The sequence below is a fragment of the Macrosteles quadrilineatus genome, unplaced genomic scaffold, assembly GCF_028750875.1.
Source record: "Macrosteles quadrilineatus isolate MER2022 unplaced genomic scaffold, UCM_ALF_1.0 Scaffold_9__3_contigs__length_116548681, whole genome shotgun sequence".
NCBI classification, from domain to species: Eukaryota; Metazoa; Arthropoda; class Insecta; order Hemiptera; family Cicadellidae; genus Macrosteles; species Macrosteles quadrilineatus.
Window position 1 is genome coordinate 28,826,826 of NW_026542602.1, and position 18,714 is coordinate 28,845,539.

The following is an 18,714-nucleotide window of genomic DNA, read 5'->3' on the forward strand; positions in this document are numbered from 1 at the left end:
CCTAATGTTAATTAAATAGATTTAATTGAAATCAATTCAGGTAAATGGAAATTCGCTTAGTCGGCAGGTTTGCTGCTGCAGGGGTATTATATTTATAAACATCCCATATCTAGTTTACCTATATAAGTTACAATGTACATGTTCCACAGAGTGTAAATGTATAGTTATAGGGTTAGAACTGACAGTGGTCTTTAAATTATTCTAAAATGTAGGATATATTTTCCATTTCCAAAACTTATGACATATTGATGTCTGTGTAGAACTCATTTTCAAGTCTGAAGGTTGCTGGTTCGGCCCCAAACGGGCCAGATGCTATTTTTGTCATCGGTAATTTATTTGTCAATAATCCTAGCTAACAAAAAGGGCGACCGACAGTAGATAGTAAGAAGACCAGGGTTTCAACCAATCCCTTGCAAAAAACATAAAAAATTACATTAGATTATCAATACTAACTTGAATGATTTCTTTGATTATATATAAAGTGTGATAGTTACACACCAAACTATTAAAAGCAAAAAGTTTAAACCAAACTAACAAATCTTGTTAACCCAAGAATCAAAGTTTCAACTCTTGAAAACTTTACAAACATCTTTTTGAAACTTGTGCGAAATCAAACCACACAAGTCAGAGTGTGTAATTTGCAAGATTGTTCTTTATGACAGTAATTCAACACCGTAACGGATCGAGCCTGTGTGTGCTTGTGTGTGTGTGGGCAAAGATCCTATGTATGGTAATGAGATAAACTCTGATTAGGATTCCAACAGGTTTGAGGAGGCAAGGTCATCGACCTGTATGGCTGAGTCTCCCTAACCTAACCTGTGTAATGTGTCGGTGCCAGTGGAATGATTTGTCCGCGGGCTTGTATTATTGTGTTAACCACTACAGGGTGTCTAGGACTACTAGGCTTGGTCTATGCCAGAACTGTTGCGCTCAACATCCCTGCGTTTTCCGACACCGTCAAACCACCCATACCTGAATCAGGTTTGTAATTTGTGTTGGTAATTGTCACAATTTGTTTGTTTCAGTTGTACAAAAAAGATTAAAATATTTTGTGTGTATTTTTCTAAATATTGTTGGCTTATTATTATTTCATCAATCAATTCTTAATGTTTAATTTATCTAAAACATTTGAGTAAACATGTACAATACGTAATATCTTGGAGAAAATCAACAATAAAAACTCAATTAAAATAATAAAGGAACCAATTAGAGAATCATTGAAATATAAAAAATAGCTAGTAAATATGTTTATTGTTTTTGCTGTATTGTAACCTGATATAATACAGGTTACCTGTATGTCTGTTAGATTGGTTCAAACGCGGAAGTGTATAAGTGTTCAAGTAAATAGATAAAGTTTATCATTACAAAAGTAAATTGAATTAAACTGCCCCCTTTTGTACAGAGTATATTATGCATGTAAAAAAAAAATTATTCATGCTTATTCATACTTACTTAGAAAAATTACAAATAGAAATAATTTGTTCTCAAAATTATTTATCACTTCTGTCCAACAAAAACGCTTCTCGTAGAAAAGATGGTAATACTTGGATAAAGGGGAGACTAAACCTTATTTTATGTCTTTAAAAAATTCAATTTTTGTTTTTCATCTCAAATTAATCTACATTTCTTCCTGATTAAGAAAATATATAATACTTAGAATATCAGAAAGCTTCTTATGATAACAATAAATAAACAAAGATAACTCCACCGGGATTTTGGCCACACTATTCTTATGGCTTTAAGTGATGTGCTGTATGCTTTTCCAAATTTTTTTTACCTTTAGGTACACATAGTTGTAATACATAGAGACATAAAATTTGGCATGCATCAGTCTGGGTACTTGATGAGTACATTGAACCAAACATATATTGATTGGTGATACATTTTTATACAAACATCTATTTTTTTTATATTGCAAAAAAAAGTATTTTTTAATGCTTAAAATAAATTTTATGTAGATACATTTCTTTAAAACGTCGTTTAACATAACGATATGGATGTGATCATTGAGTGTGCAAAAAATGAGTATGGTAGGTTTAGTGGTTTGTGTGCTATATGTACTCGAACTTGTATAGAATCTTCATGAAAAAGCATTGAACCAGAAAAGGTACAGTCTCCCCTTGCAAAATAATATTTCAAATTGGTTGTCAACCTTATTCTACTGGTCTGGTAAGTATCTTATCATGTTGGAAAGTAGATCAATTTCAGAGAATTTATTTTCATCGTACATTAGCATCAAGTAGTTTCTTTAGAAAACAATGCTGAACAACTATAATGCCAAAATTCAATACAGTATACACTGATAAATGATTGTCGTCCATTATAGCACAACTCCCAGTGGGAGAAGAAGGACTGGAGGATGAAGAGGATCCAGAAGTCACGCCAGCTTTGTTCCAGGGAGACATGGCCCTTACAGACGAGGTATATTTATTGTCCTTATATGTATAAGGAAAATATACTACTGTAGTTAGTCTATTACTGCTTTATACCAAAAGAATTCAACGCATTATATGCTCCATGTTTTTCTGAAAAGAAACTTCTGAAGGTTCTAAAGACTTGTGAAGAGTTTGTAATTACATTGAGACATTAGAAGGATAATGATTATGATTTATCAAATATTGTATTTTTCCATACCAGAAATCAAATAAACATTGGTGATGACCTGAAAATCAAAAATACACTTAGTTGTCCTTATTTGGAAGTTTACAACATTGAAGATATTCTATAGAAACTGCAGATGAAAAGTTGCTGTATTTAAACAAAAAACTTTCAACAATAGTTCAATTAATGAATATGCAAATAAGTGTATTATGTTCAGTTCATATTTGCATTATGGCTGCCGACAAAATTCGTATGATATTGCATTGTTTGTCTACTGCATTGCTGTTTCTAGTAATCATACAGAAATCTATTGAAATACAACAGGTTAACTGGAATGTATATCCAATCCAAGTATTTTTTTACCAATAGGATTTTGACTTTTACAGGCATTTGAACATTGGCGGGTTGGTTTACGATGGGATGTTTTTCCTGAGAAGCTTTGGGAAAATCGTACAGTTCCCTACGTAATAAGCCCTTTGTATGGTAAGCAAAAAATTATTATACTTCAAATAGATTGTTGTGGTGGATCATTATAAATTTAAAATCCAAGAATTAATTATACTGTATATACGTAGCCTATATGTCACACTTCAAAGCTTACATTCAAAAAATTCTTGAATTAACTATTTTTAAGTTGTCATCCCCGAAATACTTTTAAATAAAGTAGACACCAGCCTGTCCCTGTCAGGAAAGTTACTTTCTTTAACCAAATAAGCATCATTTTAACTGGGTAGCCACTATTCATCACTAAGGGTGACATTATTATTAATCTGTGTTTTAAATTATCGGCACAATATAAACCTGGTTTCAACTCGCTTTTACTAAAATAATTAACACAAATATAAAGTTCTTTTAACGAGTTTGAGGGCACCAGCTAAGTCTTCCAGTCTTAAAATAGCCTAGTGTAATTTAGATTCTAAAAAAAAATTGTTTAAAACTGTTATATTTTGGTTTTTAATAATACGACACTTTTGATCTAGTAAAAAGTTATCAGACCTTTAAAACAAGCACGGAGTGAAAAACCAAATAAAAATGGGAAACAATAATCTAGTTTAGTTTTTTGTTCTATAAATAAGAGTAACATTTTAGGTTTAAATCCTGCACATTACCAAGACTAATTTGATACTTATTATTTTTTTTGAAATGATGGTTGAACAGGTTTGAAGCCCAAACTTAAGCTGTAGATCCAGAACGATATCAGATGTAGATCCAGCTGTATATCTAGAACAAAAGTATGAGGAGTATTGCCTCTGCTATTTAGTATACTTTTCATTCGATTATAGTGATTATACTGGGTATTAAAAGTTGGGGACGTAATTTACGAATTGATTTCTTGGGTGAAAATAAGGAAGAAATCAAGAATAAAACCTTTTCTAAAATCACTTCTTTAACCAAATATCCGCCATTTTGTATTTTTTTTATTTTGTATTTAAAAACTCCTATCAAACAACACAATAAAGTTCAAGAAGATAGAATAAAAATAGCTGAAATAAAAGATTTTTTTATTGTTTAATGAGGTAGAATAAGGCTAGTCAGGCTACACCTACTTGATCCTACGTAAATTATCCAAATTATGTCCCCATCTTTTTTAACACTCTATATTTAGAAGTAGTTTTTAGAGGTGATTTTTATGGGTAAGAAAATACTTTATCACAGTTTGAAGTATAGAGATTAATGACAGTTTTCTGATAATTTTTGTTTTACTTTACTAGGAGAGTAAACTATTTTAAGAAAAAAACTAATAGTGCTATGTTTTAGAACCAGACAACTACATAACAATTTACAAAGCTATTACAACGATAAACTTCATGACGTGCATCAAATTTGTGCCTTGGAATGGAAAATCAAAAGACTTCCTACTCATTTGGCCGATCAAATACCCAAAGGGGTAAGTGATCAGCATAAGAATAATAAATACTATAACCTACTAAAAGATAATTTTTGAGCCACTAAAAGCTTTAGATACTTACCTACTCTATATGGCTGAGTAGCTGAGTACAGCAGACTCCCTCTTATCCGGACTACACTAGACTGAAATGACATCTCTTTAACCAGAAAATTTGTATCAGCACATCAGTTTAACCGAACTAGATGAACAGGAAGTGGGCGGTACTGAAACGACTGTTCTTGTGGGAAAGTTTTGAGACCAGTGATCACGTGTCTAAATACAATGCTCTCCTAAATTTAAGTCAAATACTGTATGCATTTAAACGGTCCGTTTTACTGGGTTTTTGGGGACGTTCGTTTAACCGGAAAATCTGTTATCTGGACTGGCCTTGGTCCTGAGGAGTCCGGATAAGAGCGAGTCTACTGCAGTTATAGTGCTTGCCTAGCAAATAAAAGGTTGCCGGATCGATCCTAAGAAAAGTCTATACCTTTTTGATGGTTGGAACTGGACCCATCCGTCCCTAATCATTGGATTTAAAAAAAAATAAATGATCCTGACTAATGAAACCGCTGATCTTAGTCAGTAACAAAGCTACACAAAACACAGATGATTTCTCTCATAGGCGTAACTGAGATGACCCTTGGGGGGGGGGGGGGTACACTGGGGGTGTGGAATACTCTCCAGTGGGGAGGGGTAAAAAAAACAGGGGCAGTGGTCAAGTATCCCGTCTTGGAGTTACATAAAGCAGTTTTTATTCCATTGTAATATTTGTATATTATCAGCAACATACATCTGCTGATAATATTTTTAAATTAGGCGATTCAAGTAAAATAGTGAACAAGTAGTAAAAAGTCACAGGTCTAGCAAAGTTACATTATTGATTTTTTGCTGACTACAGTAGAACCCCTCATCCCCTCATATCCGACCATGACGGGACCGGGCCAAGGTCGGATATCAGGAGGAGTATAACCTGCAGTTTCCGTGACATCAGTAATCGTCTCTCACAACAGCGGTAACACCCGTGAGCATTAACTTGCAGTCTCCGCTACTTTGGAAATCGTCTCTCATGACCGCAACACCACCTGTGACCATAACTTGCAGTCTCCACGACTTCTGTAACTGTATCTTGCAATGGCTGCAACACCCTTTATCAGCGACAGTGGTGATCGTCTGCCGCGATTACGTCAACATCTGCGATCGGCTTTTCAGTTAACCGATCACGCTCGGCGTTATCGCCCCAGACAGTAAACAAGTAGAACATCCGGACATCACAAGGTCGGACACGAGGGGTTCTATTGTATCAATCCTTTTCTTCCATTCTGTTAAGTTAGCAGTAGAGTCTAGACATAAAACATATCAAAACATGCTTGGATTTCTACAACAAGGAGGGAAGTTGTCTTGAATTGATGGTGATCCCTATCTTGTTGCGTACAGGTAGTGTGTTCACCATTCAAGTGTTGAGGATTATCTTAACTTTCTTTGTCCAAACCTCCTCATTTATAGATGCTGGTCGTACGTGGGCAGGTTTGGAGGGGCTCAGATTGTGTCCCTCCAGGCCCCAGATGAGAAGGGCCCCAACTGCCTCGGCAGTGAAGGACGAGCTATTCACGAGCTTTTACATGCTCTCGGACTTTTCCATGAACAATCGAGGGCCGACAGAGATAAGTTTGTGAAAATACATCTGGACAATGTTGTTCCTGGTAAGCTTTATATTTATTTTTTTACCATTCATGAGTATCCTTACCCAAGACCCTCTCAAAGAAAGAATAACTAGGTATTCCTATAAACTGAGAAAATGTTATTGTAATGTTAAGCGAATTTCCCATACAGGGAATAAGCTTTTACCAAAGGTTTCATGGTAAGACCTGGCCCCGGGACTGATTTTCTTTTTCGTTTTGAGGTCTACAGAGGCCAAAAACACCATCCGTTCAAATTCATATATATATACACACAAACACACACATGTGTCCGTTAGCGCGATAAATCGAGCAATAAATCAAGGTTAAATTCAATAATATTACATTGTGGACTATTTATTAGAAAACTTGGAAATTACCAACGAAAACAAAGTTTTATTTGATGTTTACTACAAATACCCGGACTTTTCTTTGTTATATATTTGTTATTGTCTCATTATTCCAAATTAGCCTAATTAATAAAATAGTGACAAAAATGCAGTTACAATTCAACAACAGGTAATAGGCAATGTGCCTCGTGCTGTTTGCACGTCACACGTGCACATAAGTGTGTGGGCCGCTTTAGTTTTTCCTGTTAGTAAAATTAACATTCTGTTCTAAAATTTAATTTTTAGAAGGTTGAAAAATGTAAGGATTTTAAGTCGAGTAATTAATTTTCAGGATTCCAATCAAACTTTGACAAACAAAGTTTGGATAACACAACTTATAAGTTTGAATATGATTACGACAGCATTATGCACTATGGAAGATACTTCTTCAGGTGAGTATAAAAATATATTATAAAACTTAACACTTAACATTTGTAAGGTAAATCCTCATTAGATATTTTTAGTAAAGAAAATACATCAATTTTTAATCCATGCATTAAGAGTCTCATTTTGTCCCTAGGAAGTGAAACCATAGACAAATTAGAATGAACAGACCGGCAGCAGTGCTGCGGTTAGCATATCCTAGCGCCCACCGCTAGGAGTATCGTGTAGTTACGGCGCACACTGCTGCAGCGTCTGCTGGTAGCATACGGCTCCTGCACTCCTTGCCTGCAACGGTGTGAGCCATAACTACACGGCACTCCTAGCGGTGGGCGCCGGAAGCTTCCTTTGACAGTCTATATTTATTCTATTTGTCTATGGTGAAACACCTTTTTAACTTTCTATGGAGTAAAAATCAGCATTTTGAATCTTGATTGTTAACTATGATTGTAAGCAATCGCATCTAGCAAATGTTTGAATCGGTTGTTGCTTATTGTAGCATTCCTGTCAACAGTTTAACATATTGATAGTAACAACGTACACTAACATAATCGTAATAGACAAAATTATTGAATCATTTACTAAACAGCTGCTTGTTTGCATTAGAAAAATTATCGAAAGTTAAGAGTTGTTTTGAGAGGATATCTTTAAATGAATAGTATTTTTGTTTTGTAACTTAGTTTGCTTAAATAATGGTAAAAAAAAACATACAGTTCATCACACCAGCAAAACGTGTCTTTTCAATCCTCATTCATTTTCCGACTGAGGTTTTTTTCCGTAGTGAAACTCTTCATTTTACACTCGGTGATGAAATGTACTTTATTTAATGTATTTTAATGTATTTTTAATGTATTTTTTTAAATGTTTTTTTAAATGTAATTTTAATGTATTTTTAATGTATTTAATGTATTTTATCTATTCTGATTTTGTAGATAGCTGAATTTTTAATTATCTACATCAGAAAGTATATGATTGTTAACAGTTAAGACAAATATTTTTGAAGACTAGTGCACCTGTTGCTCGAATTTGAGCAATTGCAAACTATTACAGGCGTTATTTCAAAATGAATAAGGGTCATAATTTCCGATGACTTAAAAGAGTCAACTCAAACATAATGTAATCAATCGCTCCACTCCAGTTATCGAAACTGAAAACGAACGCTCTTGTGTGTATTATGTGTTTACTATGAACAGCTGTTTCTTAATATGCAATTAATACAAATTATTCGTCTGTTTAAGTAAACAAAATCTTTTCTTCATAAGAAATACATTGGGATTTTGATGGCCCGTGGGGTAAAGCCCGAGGACTTTTATCACAGGAATTATATTACAGGTGAAAGGGGACATCAACAAAAATAATACTTAATTTTGACACATCGTTTGTAAAAATCCGTCCATTATTAACGGGGGAGTAGTGTTTCGTAAAAATCGCCTTCACGTATTTTATATGACTTTAAGATAAAAACTCACTCAAGTTCCCCTATCAGATTTTAAAATGGTTTTTTTAATTAACTAATTTTGCTGTGGTTATTTTCCATTGTGACAGTTACTAGGTACTTCTTAGGTTAGTAGATGTGCTTCTTAGTTTTTGAACATACCTTTTTACTAAAACAAAAGCTGGTAACACCTTTACAACCTTAAAATGAAAACACTGGCACTAGTTTGTATATTTGAACACTTTTACGACAAGGTCGAGATAAGTAGCCAGAGGTGTCATGGCTTTGGGGGGTGGGGGGCACTACCAGGGGATCTGGAATACCCCCATAAAACTTTGTATAAATAACTTGCAAGGGACCATTTAAGAAAGTAGAAGAAATGTATTTTTATTTGGATTTTTATTGTTGGTCAGCTGTTTATACATAACAATCGAACAATTGATGTGATGAGTGACGTATTGTTTGGCACATTTGGCAGATGAAACAACATAGAATTGAAAAAAAATTAACTATTTTTTATGTTAGGGGGGGGGGGGCACAACGTGGCTCCTACGTAAGTAGCCATAAACAAGTACTCAAACCCAAGTCGATGAAAACTGACAAGAAAACCCTGTGATACTATCAATGTCCACAGTACGAGAGAAACATACAAATAATAGTATTTTGTATATATACAAATGATATATGATGAAAATTCTTGTTTCAGTAAAGGCAAAGGAAAGCCAACAATCACTGCAAAATATCCAGGAGCAAAGTTGGGACAGCGGAAGATGATGAGTAAGACGGACTGTTTAAAGGTCAATGAACTTTATGGATGCTTAGAAAAGTCCAAACATTCACAGAGAAAGTACTACAACTTGTGTAACTTTCTGGGTTTATGAATATAAAAGCTAATACAGTAGTAAAATTTACCAGCCAAATTTAGTGTTTTTTCATCTTATTAAGTTGAAAACTGTAAATAAATACTGATGTATTTTCAATCAATAATTTACAGTTATTTGATTAAATACACAGAATTTAATTGATGTATTAATGTTTTAATTAAATGGTTATAAATATTTGTCATTTTCTGTATTATTGCAACCACATCTATTTATTTATCTCAACGGAGATCTCAATTTTAATTATTTTACATTATTTCCGTTTACACATTTTAGATTATTTTTATGTAATCATATGTGTCAAGAATGGGTAAAAACGCCAAATAACTAGGTACCGTATGGGGCCGCAACTCCGCGTATCTTAATCAAATTAGATATGAATGAAAGACGAGTGTGAAATAGGTAGCTTTAAAGGTAAGATCCTATGTAGCTTTATTACCAATATCAGTTGTTCCTTTAGACAGCCAACTTACAGTTGGCTCCTTCTTTTCTGAACACCTTGAAATAAGACCCATGACTAGACTACAATAGTCCAAACCAAGTTCATCTATGATAATACCGTACTTTAAATGAAAGTATAAGTTCAGTGGCGGTTCAAAGAGGGGGGGGGGGGGGGCTACAGGGGCTAAAGCCACCCCTTGGAATCCTGGAAAAATCATTTTAACATACATTTATATTGAACAGTATATTTTTATGAACACAATTTTCTATGAATGATAGTCTGCAGCTCCAATCACTTTAAAGTCTTTCTGACACAACACCTTTATTTTCTTCATGTTCGCTAGACTCTCCTTTTGCCGAATTCATCAGTGAAGGGTGTGGTTTTTCCAGGACTCGCTTCATGGCGTAAGCATCTTCACCATCAGCATAGTATTTGGGTTCAATCTCTGATATAACAAACTTTAGTGTGTTAGTGTAGAGATTAAGAGCAGCTCGGTTGCTCTTCCGGACGTGAAGTGAGACGTACTTGGCATTGAAGCACTCCACCATGGCCAGTGCAGCTTGATCCATCAACTTTTGTGCGAGGCCTAGCCTCCTGTGAGAACGTTTGACAGCCAAAGAGGTTATATGGCCATGAGGATTGTCCTCGCTATCCTCCTCCATTTTGGCGAGCACGTAACCAACAATCTGACCTTTTTCGTCCTCCGCCACATAGCTGAGTTGCGGCCAGGACAACCCGTGGTAGAAGTAATACTTCATCTGATAATTTTCAGGCAGACATAACAAATTACAATGCTGCATGTTCATAAGATCGTCAGGTCTTGCACAACGGATGTTCATATTTATATAAAACTATTAACCCTGATATAAATAAATTCTCAAGTTACTCCCGACGGATTCTCTTTACTCTTGTTTTACGAGATTCCTCTTCAGCTGGGGGAGCATCAGACATTCCCCCTAACAGTTCTCTGACGAATCTGAAGTTGGACAGGAACACTTTCCAAACAAGGTACCACCCTGAAACAAACAAAATTGGTTACTTGTTTGTCAGCTTTTAATTTAATTTTGTTAGTCAAGAGTGCAAGAAGAAGCTTGGCATGTTTATTTTTTATTTTTTGTATTGTTTGATGTAGCCTATTGTCTGTACGAACTGAATGGCCAAATAAATCATTTGAATCATTTGAATTAACCATCATAGTGGTTTGAAGTGTTTATTTGGATACAAACTTCATAATATAAAGGTTGTGTTTGAAACTTACATTTGGTTTATATCTGGATTCATTTTCCACTGCTTGTTTGATTGAAAATGAAAATATATTTTTTGGAATTCAACCGATAACAAGGAGCCTAGCAGAGAAATTGTTAGTTAAATAAAAAAATTAATTATGTTAGGCCTATGTATTTCAATAAAGAGGTAGTGATTGTATTAGTGAACTTGTAAATAAAACTTGATTCTGCTCATAATTCAGATATACTAGCGAACCTGGCGCATGGAATTGCCATGGTTCCAAAGATGGCACACAATTACGTCAATGGCCATGTCATATGCTTGTACTCCTATGAGGTGAGGTATGTGCATCGTAAAAGATGCAAAGCTGTAGGATTCTCAAACAACCTTAAACTAAGTTAACTTACAAAGCTAATTAAGTCAATTTCAAAATATTTTAGTTGACAATCTATTTTGTATAATTAAAAATGCTCACAACATAATTATTGTGACTGAATATAAGTTAAACAGGCGGGTTTAGGTTGAGTACTGGCAAGCAGTAGGCTGATACCATAATTTTCTAAACATTTTTTGGCAAGCTGTAAAAAGGACAACCCTGGCTCGTGGTGATATAGCCTATTGTCTTTCAAAGGACTTGTATTTTATATAGGCTTACTCTGAATCAATTCAAATTTAATCATTTGTGTTTCCACACCATTGGCATTTTTTTAAGATGATGAAATAATCATATAAAAACACTTCAGAGAAATTCAACAAATCCACGACTCAGGCAAAAATAGTCATTTCTCAGTACATTAGTGATGATCTACATCAACGTATTTCCGGAAGATTATCAGCTAAGGAAGCGTGGGACATTTTGGTAAAGCAGTTCAATAACAAGGCAGAAGACCAGTTGTTTCGTCAGTGTTTGAATTTCTTCAGTATGGAATGGGATGATACCGAGAATGCCCCGACCGTGCTTTCAAGATTGAAGAATCAAAACCGCGAATTTGCAGCTGGCCTCAAAACGCGTAACATCCAAACAGTCAAAGATTTTCTTGAGCTCCTGTTTGTGTCAAAAGTGTTACACATTTTGCCGAAGCTTTTTGAATCGTTCAAGTCTAGTTACTTACTTATGAAGGCAAACGAGAGCAAGAAACTTGAAGATGTTTCATCTGCATTGATCCTTCATGAGCGTAATGTTGCTCCTACTTCAAAAGCTGGTGACATTCTTAGTGCCACAAACAGCGGTGGTCAGAAGAATAGGAAACCAAAAGGTGACACTTTGTGCAAATACTGTTCGGGGAAAGGTCATTGGATTCGCCGGTGTTCTAAATGGAAAGCTGACGGCAAGCCTGCGTATCCAGCTCGAGCTAACGGCATTAGCACTAGCTCAAAAACGTGACACTGATAAGAAGAGAGCAAAGGGCTTGCAAATTAACGTGACCGACAACCGAAGTGCACTGATTTCCATCAGCAGTGACATGAATATCGTGACCCGACCAGTGGTGGATTGATAATGGCGCTACGCGGCACATTACGTCAAATCTGAGTTGGTTCACGGAGTACAAACCTTTTCCTGCAAACTCGAACGCAACAGTAAAGGCGGCGGGAAAGGAAGTTATAAAAACTCTTGGCAGTGGAGTCGTTGAAGTAGCGATCTATGAAAATGGAAAACTGGAAACGTTCACACTCAACGATGTCTGGTATGTTCCTGACGTTTCTCGGAACTTAGTGTCCATTCACGCAGCTCATGATCGAAACCCTAATAGCAGGTTTGAATCGACTAATACCGAGTGTCGGTTCACTATTAACGAACAAACTGTATTCAAAGGTACTCGAAACTGTGGTGGAACTTTGTATCGTGCATCATTTCACACAGTTCAATCGTCTGAGGTTTGCGCTTATGCAGCAGAAGACAATCGCATTCTGCAGTTATATCAAGAGCGCTGGGGTCACATAGATAAACGATACGTCCGATCGAAGCTCGAATCCGAAATGGGTATCTAAGTGCCAGCCAACTACGAGATCTACGAACCGTGTCAGTTCGGAAAGGCACACCGTCTACTATTTTGAAACACGAGAACGCCCCTCAGCCCCCGGTGAGTTGTTATCCGGTGGTGTTTGCGGCCCATTTGACCCATCCTTCGGAGGTCGCCAATACTTGATCGTCATAAAAGACCACTTTTCAAGGTACCGTTACCGATACTGTTTTGTCGCAAGGGAAAAATCTGCTTTGAAGGAAGCGTTGCGTGAAGTGTTGGCTAAAGCACGTACAATTGGTCATCACGTCAGAGAGTTTCTCAGCGACAACGGTGGTGAGTTTGACAACGCTGAAGTTCGTCAAATTCTCAGAGAATATGGTGTTAACCAACGTCTGACAGCACCGTATACACCCGAACAAAATGGTGCAGTGGAGAGAGAGAACAGAACAATCGTCGAAATGGCCCGGACCTTCAAGTACGCCAATCCAAATGTAGGCTAACATTTCCTGCAGCGATCTGGGCGGAACTTGTCATCACTGCTGGCTACGTTTTGAATCGAGTTGGAAAGTCAGCAGTTGCCAACAAATCACCTTTTGAGCTCTGGTTTGGTCAAAAGCCGAGGATCAAACATCTGCGAGTGGTCAGCTCAAAGTGCTACGTCCATGTTCCTGTTCAGAGGAGGCGGAAAATGGACAGGAAATCTGTGGTAGGTTACCTGGTTGGATACGATGGTGAAGAACGATATCGAATCTATGTTCCAGAGAGAAAAGATATCGTAGTTTCTCGTGACGTCATTTTTCAAGAAATTGTTGGAGACTGTGACAAGAAAGTTGAGTGGCCCATCAACAGGGCCGGTTCTAGGAATTTTTCAGAGTTAAGCGAACACCCGAATCAGCGCCACTTAGAATCCCCCCCACCACCCCACCCTCAACCCATGAACATTACTTAAAGCCGGGTTTTCCTAGGCGCGGAATCGGCGGGCAGAGAGAGGAACGCGGAGAGCGGACTCCACTTGTCTTAAGCTGGGTTTTCCTAGGCGCGGAGTCGGCGAGCGGAGAGAGGAACGCGGAGAGCGGAATTGAAATTAACATGGCATTCCGCTCCGCTTCTAGGAAAACAGTAACATTAAATTGCCTAAGACAAGTGGAGTCCGCTCTCCGCTCGCCGACTCCGCGCCTAGGAAAACCCGGCTTTAGGCAATTTAATGTTACTGTTTTCCTAGAACCGGAGCGGAATGCCATGTTAATTTCAATTCCGCTCTCCGCGTTCCTCTCTCCGCTTGCCGACTCCGCGCCTAGGAAAACCCAGCTTAACTCTATTTGTGAATTTTTAAGAACTTTTTTATAAGTTAAGGTTAGAAGAGTACTTGCAATAAAAGACTGTTTATTATTCCCAGGAATTTAACATTTTTACACTTTTACTCATCGTATAAACTTTAGCAAAACCAAGGCTACACTAAAAAAAACAGGCCGTAATGCTCGTCAAGCATGACGTCACGATAGAAGACGGCAATGACGTAATGTTTGCCGTTTGTGATCAGCCGCTTGTTTTAATCTATCCTTGGAAAATAAATAAATAAATACCTACGTCATTGCCGTCTTCTATCGTGACGTCATGCTTGACGAGCATCACGGCCTAAGTTAACAATTTATTTCTAAATGTGAGCCACACTACACTATTTTGACGAACTTCCCACACAAGGATTTAGTCCAGAAAACAGCTGTTTGCCGCCAGCTTAATCAAATGGGGTTTCATTGCGTACTACTGTACTGTAATGAGTTTTACCGGACACCAATCAGCTGATTACACTGTATTTGGGTGACAATGAGTGGTTATAAACAAAAAAATAACCTCTCTTAAAGGTTATGACTAGTGATTTTCAGTCCTTTAGTTGGTGGTAATATGTAAGGATTTGTACAGATTTAGTAGTATGGCGTAAACTATCGTACGTAACTTGTCCAAAATGTATTAACCGGACTCGTATGGTAATCCCGTACTCGACCGTCTCGCACGGGAACGACCACACTCGTCCGGTAAACACTTATTTTCAGGACTAGTAACGTAATATACTATTACAGGATAACTTGGATACGATATAAGTTAAAGCCTATTACAATGAAAAACAGATGTAGATAGATGACAAGAGAGGAATTTTTAATTGAACACATTAAATACAGGGAGCAGCAGAAATATCTGACGGTTTTCAAGCGACTACAGTCCGGCAGCCGAGTGGAGGGGGGTGGTGGGGAGCGGCTCATTCTCAAGGCCAAGTGATGCTATAATGGCATCACGCCATTTCAGTCGCCATGGAGCAGTGGACCAGTATACATCGCGCATTTGCCGTTGAGGCGTTTTTTAAAAATGGCGATTCTGTTGTTGGTACGCAACATAAGTTTCGGAGGCATTTTAATGTGGCTCGTGGGGAACCTATCCCATCCCGAAACACCATCAAATTGTGGGTGGATACCTTTAGATCACAGGATCAACTGCAAAACGTAGGCCTACAGGCCGTCCAAGGCCAGTGAGGACGCCTGAGAACGTGGAGCGAGTGCGACAAGCTGCTGCTCTTGGCATGTCTGATCGCTATATTCGACGAATTTTGCACTCAGGCCTTCACTTTCACCCGACGATTGCTATTTTATATGGGTGAAAGTGAAGATCTGAGTGCAAAATTCGTCGAATATAGCGATCAGACATGCCAAGAGCAGCAGCTTGTCTATGCGCCGGGCGATGCGGGCTCGTTAGCACAGCTTGTCGCACTCGCTCCACGTTACGTATGTTACGTCAAGTAGCAGTGATAGTGAAGATGCAGAGTTATCCAACGATCCTGCAACCCGGCACTCGACTCGGGAAAGAAGGCAACCCGAAAGGCTAAACGATTACGTCTCGTCAAACTTTGCCGAAGTTACTCTTGATGACGATGAAACGAACCCTATACCTCAACCAAGACTTCCAAGTCCTGCAAAAAAATCATGTACTCTCGGCATGACTATGCAAATAAGGGAAAGTGTTGAAAATGCCTGCCTTTTGTTATTTGTAATAGTCATACTACAGATGATGTGAATGTTTATTTACTATCAGCTGTCTTTTTGTTGTCCAATATTGTTCCTTGTCATGAAAACATTATTGAGAAATACATTTGATTATTTTATAGTTTCAATTCGTTTTTCGTCATAGTTTTACTTAGATTATCCCTAAAACACCTCCACTTGGGAGAATAATTCAAGAGTTTTAAATGTTGTCTATGCAGGGTTTAGGTTGTTACTCACCCAGACAAACAATAGCTATCACCACAATGAAAGACGATAAAAATGAGATTATTGCCAGTAGAAATTCCATCCTTTATCAGAGATGAAGAGGGATAGACATAGCTACATTGGTTAAGGAATATTAACTCTAAAGAAATAGGCTAATGCAAAATTGCTTAGTAATAAAAATTCTAATTAAATTCATTCTGTTATCACCACCATTTTGTATCATCTCTTCACAGTTTCACTCAAGCAAGCATGACGCAAAGTATAACCTCAAAGTCCAAAGTATAAACCCCGATTTCTTGCATTACAAACATCCAATCGGTTTAAGTAATAAGAAAGGTTATTATGAATAAAATTTCGTAATTATATAAGCTTAAAAACCAATCAACTCACCGAAACAGTAAAATACAGGCAAAACTGTTATAACCAAACTTTGTTCTGTAAAAATGTAAAATATAAATATTTTTTTATTTTAGGAAGAAGAATAGAATAATGTTGTTTCCTTGAATAGAAGTGGAAGGGGTAAATTCGTAGCATGCAACTGCGCTGTAACATTATAATCATTGCGTTGTTGGGGATCCCATGGTACTGTTCAAATTATTGTAAATACCTGTGCAGGTAAACAGTTCGTTTTAACAGTGACAAAAATTAAATTTAATACCCAACTCCTTTGAATTTATATTTGTATTCATTCTACTACACTAACGTTTTATCAATTATCAATTATCAATTATCAATCATTAAGATGGGGACGCCACTTAGGTGAGTATTATTATATATTATATATTATTATTATTATACGTTCGTAGACACTATGCCCTTTTTCACAGCTATTTTTCAAAAAGGGGATGGTGGAACTTTTTTTGTTCATTTCTTAACTTCTTCAATCTTTGTAATATTTTGAGGATTACATAGCTAGAACTTTTATCTACGGGCACTGTAGTTAGTATACTTTGTTTCCCCTACTGTATTTATGTGATACATATGTAAGCCAAATTTAACATGTGGAGATGTCTCACAGATTCGCAAATGGGCCGTCCACATTTTACTACACATAAACATGTTTTTGGCTGTTACACCCACGGCCACCTTTAACTCCAGGCCGTAGCCTGGCAGAATTGGCAACGTTGCAACCCTTGCAAGTGGTGTTGTCGATAAAATGGCAGACAGGTGACACTAGCTCATTAATTCGCGTACTATTCATTTAAATTTATGAACATAAATTTATTAAAAGATTGAATATTATAAAATATATAGAATTGAAAACCAAAACAATGTATAAATTGAAAATCGTTTTTGTATGAATTAAATTGGAGTAAATATTTTCATAGCCCAGTAAACAAGCTTTTTTATTCTAAAAAAAAAACACAAATTACCATTCAATTACCTCCAAACAAAACAGCTATTACAACCCTACTTACGATGTTGTTACTTGGAAGGCCGCGGCCTGGAGTTAAATGTGGCCGTGGTTACACCCCTGTGAAGCTGCATAACACAAGCCTTTAATATTTACCTCCCACAATTATAACGCAACGCTATGTTCTTAATACCCCCACCATCGCAAACCTGCAGACTAAGTGAATTTCATCTTGTCTGATTACATTTTTACTAAAATATTTCCATAAATAAGACATTATATTTATTCCCAATTTAAATATCATTAGATTTAACGAGTGCTTAGGTTTGCTGCTGCGGGTAAGGTAAAAAGTGTTTTTTGACCATACGTCAATAGTATAGGATGAAATAAATAAATTTGCCAAATTTTATCAATATATATCCATAAACAAGTAAACTACAACAATTTTCATTTTCTCCTTAAGAATAACATGGTAATTTTAAATTACACTATTTTTGAATTTTCTCCGTAACAGTTAGGCATACAACAGTGCTTCAGTATTAGTATACTAAATTATTTCTTCTTTTAAGCTCTACAAAACTGTATAAAAAGAAATTGCAAAATTTTTTGTTTTTAGGGTAAAAAATGGGAAAACCCCCATAAACGCCCGTTCCCATGGTCCGATTATGCTGGATCGCGAACTCGTTTGAATAAACGTAGGCACGTTACACGTTTGTACCAAATTTCATCAAAATCGGATCATTTTTGCTCGAGTTATCGCGCTAACGGACATATATATATATTATTAATTGAAATAAATTATTAAACATTTTGTACCCTTTAGTTATTAAATTGTATTATAATTAACTATAATATATATATATGAATTTGAACTGATGGTGTTTTTGGCCTCTAGGGACCTCAAAATGAAAAATTAAATCGGTCCCGGGTCCAGGTCTTACCATGAGTACTACGGTAATAGCGGTTTTATCTATGGTAATAGCTACCTCCCTACAGGGAAATTCGCTAAAAATGATGTAACCAATAAGCTTATTAGTTATTACTGCATTCATACTTCGAAAAATTAGGTCAAAACTGCGTCAAGGCACAGAAAACATACTACTATATCCCAGAATGCCAACCGTATGGTAAAAAGCGTTAAATACTTTGAGAGAGCTTTGCCTGTCAATTCGTAGCCGATACTTCGCTACTATGCAAACTAAGATTCGACCATCTATAT

General features: G+C 36.6%; 2 protein-coding genes across 3 annotated transcripts; one reads left to right on the forward strand and one right to left on the reverse strand.

Annotated features, from left to right (window-relative positions):
* The first annotated feature begins 828 nt into the window (after nucleotides 1-828).
* Nucleotides 829-9,281, forward strand: LOC129003948 (hatching enzyme 1.2-like). The gene is made up of 7 exons (XM_054432298.1): nucleotides 829-981; nucleotides 2,327-2,421; nucleotides 2,988-3,084; nucleotides 4,360-4,489; nucleotides 5,993-6,189; nucleotides 6,847-6,946; nucleotides 9,077-9,281. Exons 1-7 carry the CDS (start codon nucleotides 843-845, stop codon nucleotides 9,249-9,251), a joined length of 933 nt encoding a protein of 310 aa, XP_054288273.1. The 5' UTR covers nucleotides 829-842; the 3' UTR covers nucleotides 9,252-9,281.
* A 640-nt stretch (nucleotides 9,282-9,921) lies between these two features.
* LOC129003954 (N-alpha-acetyltransferase 10-like) lies at nucleotides 9,922-16,607 on the reverse strand. 2 transcript variants are annotated; one of them, XM_054432309.1, is made up of 2 exons: nucleotides 16,532-16,607; nucleotides 9,922-10,709 (listed from the first exon to the last, which is right to left on the reverse strand). In XM_054432309.1, the coding sequence occupies exon 2, from the start codon at nucleotides 10,530-10,532 to the stop codon at nucleotides 9,990-9,992; it is 543 nt and encodes a 180-aa protein (XP_054288284.1). In that variant the 5' UTR covers nucleotides 10,533-10,709; nucleotides 16,532-16,607; the 3' UTR covers nucleotides 9,922-9,989. The 2 variants fall into 2 exon arrangements, with proteins under 2 accessions (XP_054288284.1, XP_054288283.1); XM_054432308.1 differs by lacking the exon at nucleotides 16,532-16,607 and adding an exon at nucleotides 16,154-16,420.
* Between the last annotated feature and the right edge of the window lie 2,107 nt (nucleotides 16,608-18,714).

Bases quoted from the DNA above. Each gene is read 5' to 3' on its own strand.
- LOC129003954 (XM_054432309.1), bottom strand. From the start codon at position 10,532: ATGAACATCCGTTGTGCAAGACCTGACGATCTTATGAACATGCAGCAT.
- LOC129003948 (XM_054432298.1), top strand. From the start codon at position 843: ATGATTTGTCCGCGGGCTTGTATTATTGTGTTAACCACTACAGGGTGT. The intron at 3,085-4,359 runs GTAAGCAAAAAA...GCTATGTTTTAG, and splicing joins CGTAATAAGCCCTTTGTATG to AACCAGACAACTACATAACA. The intron at 4,490-5,992 runs GTAAGTGATCAG...CCTCATTTATAG, and splicing joins CCGATCAAATACCCAAAGGG to ATGCTGGTCGTACGTGGGCA.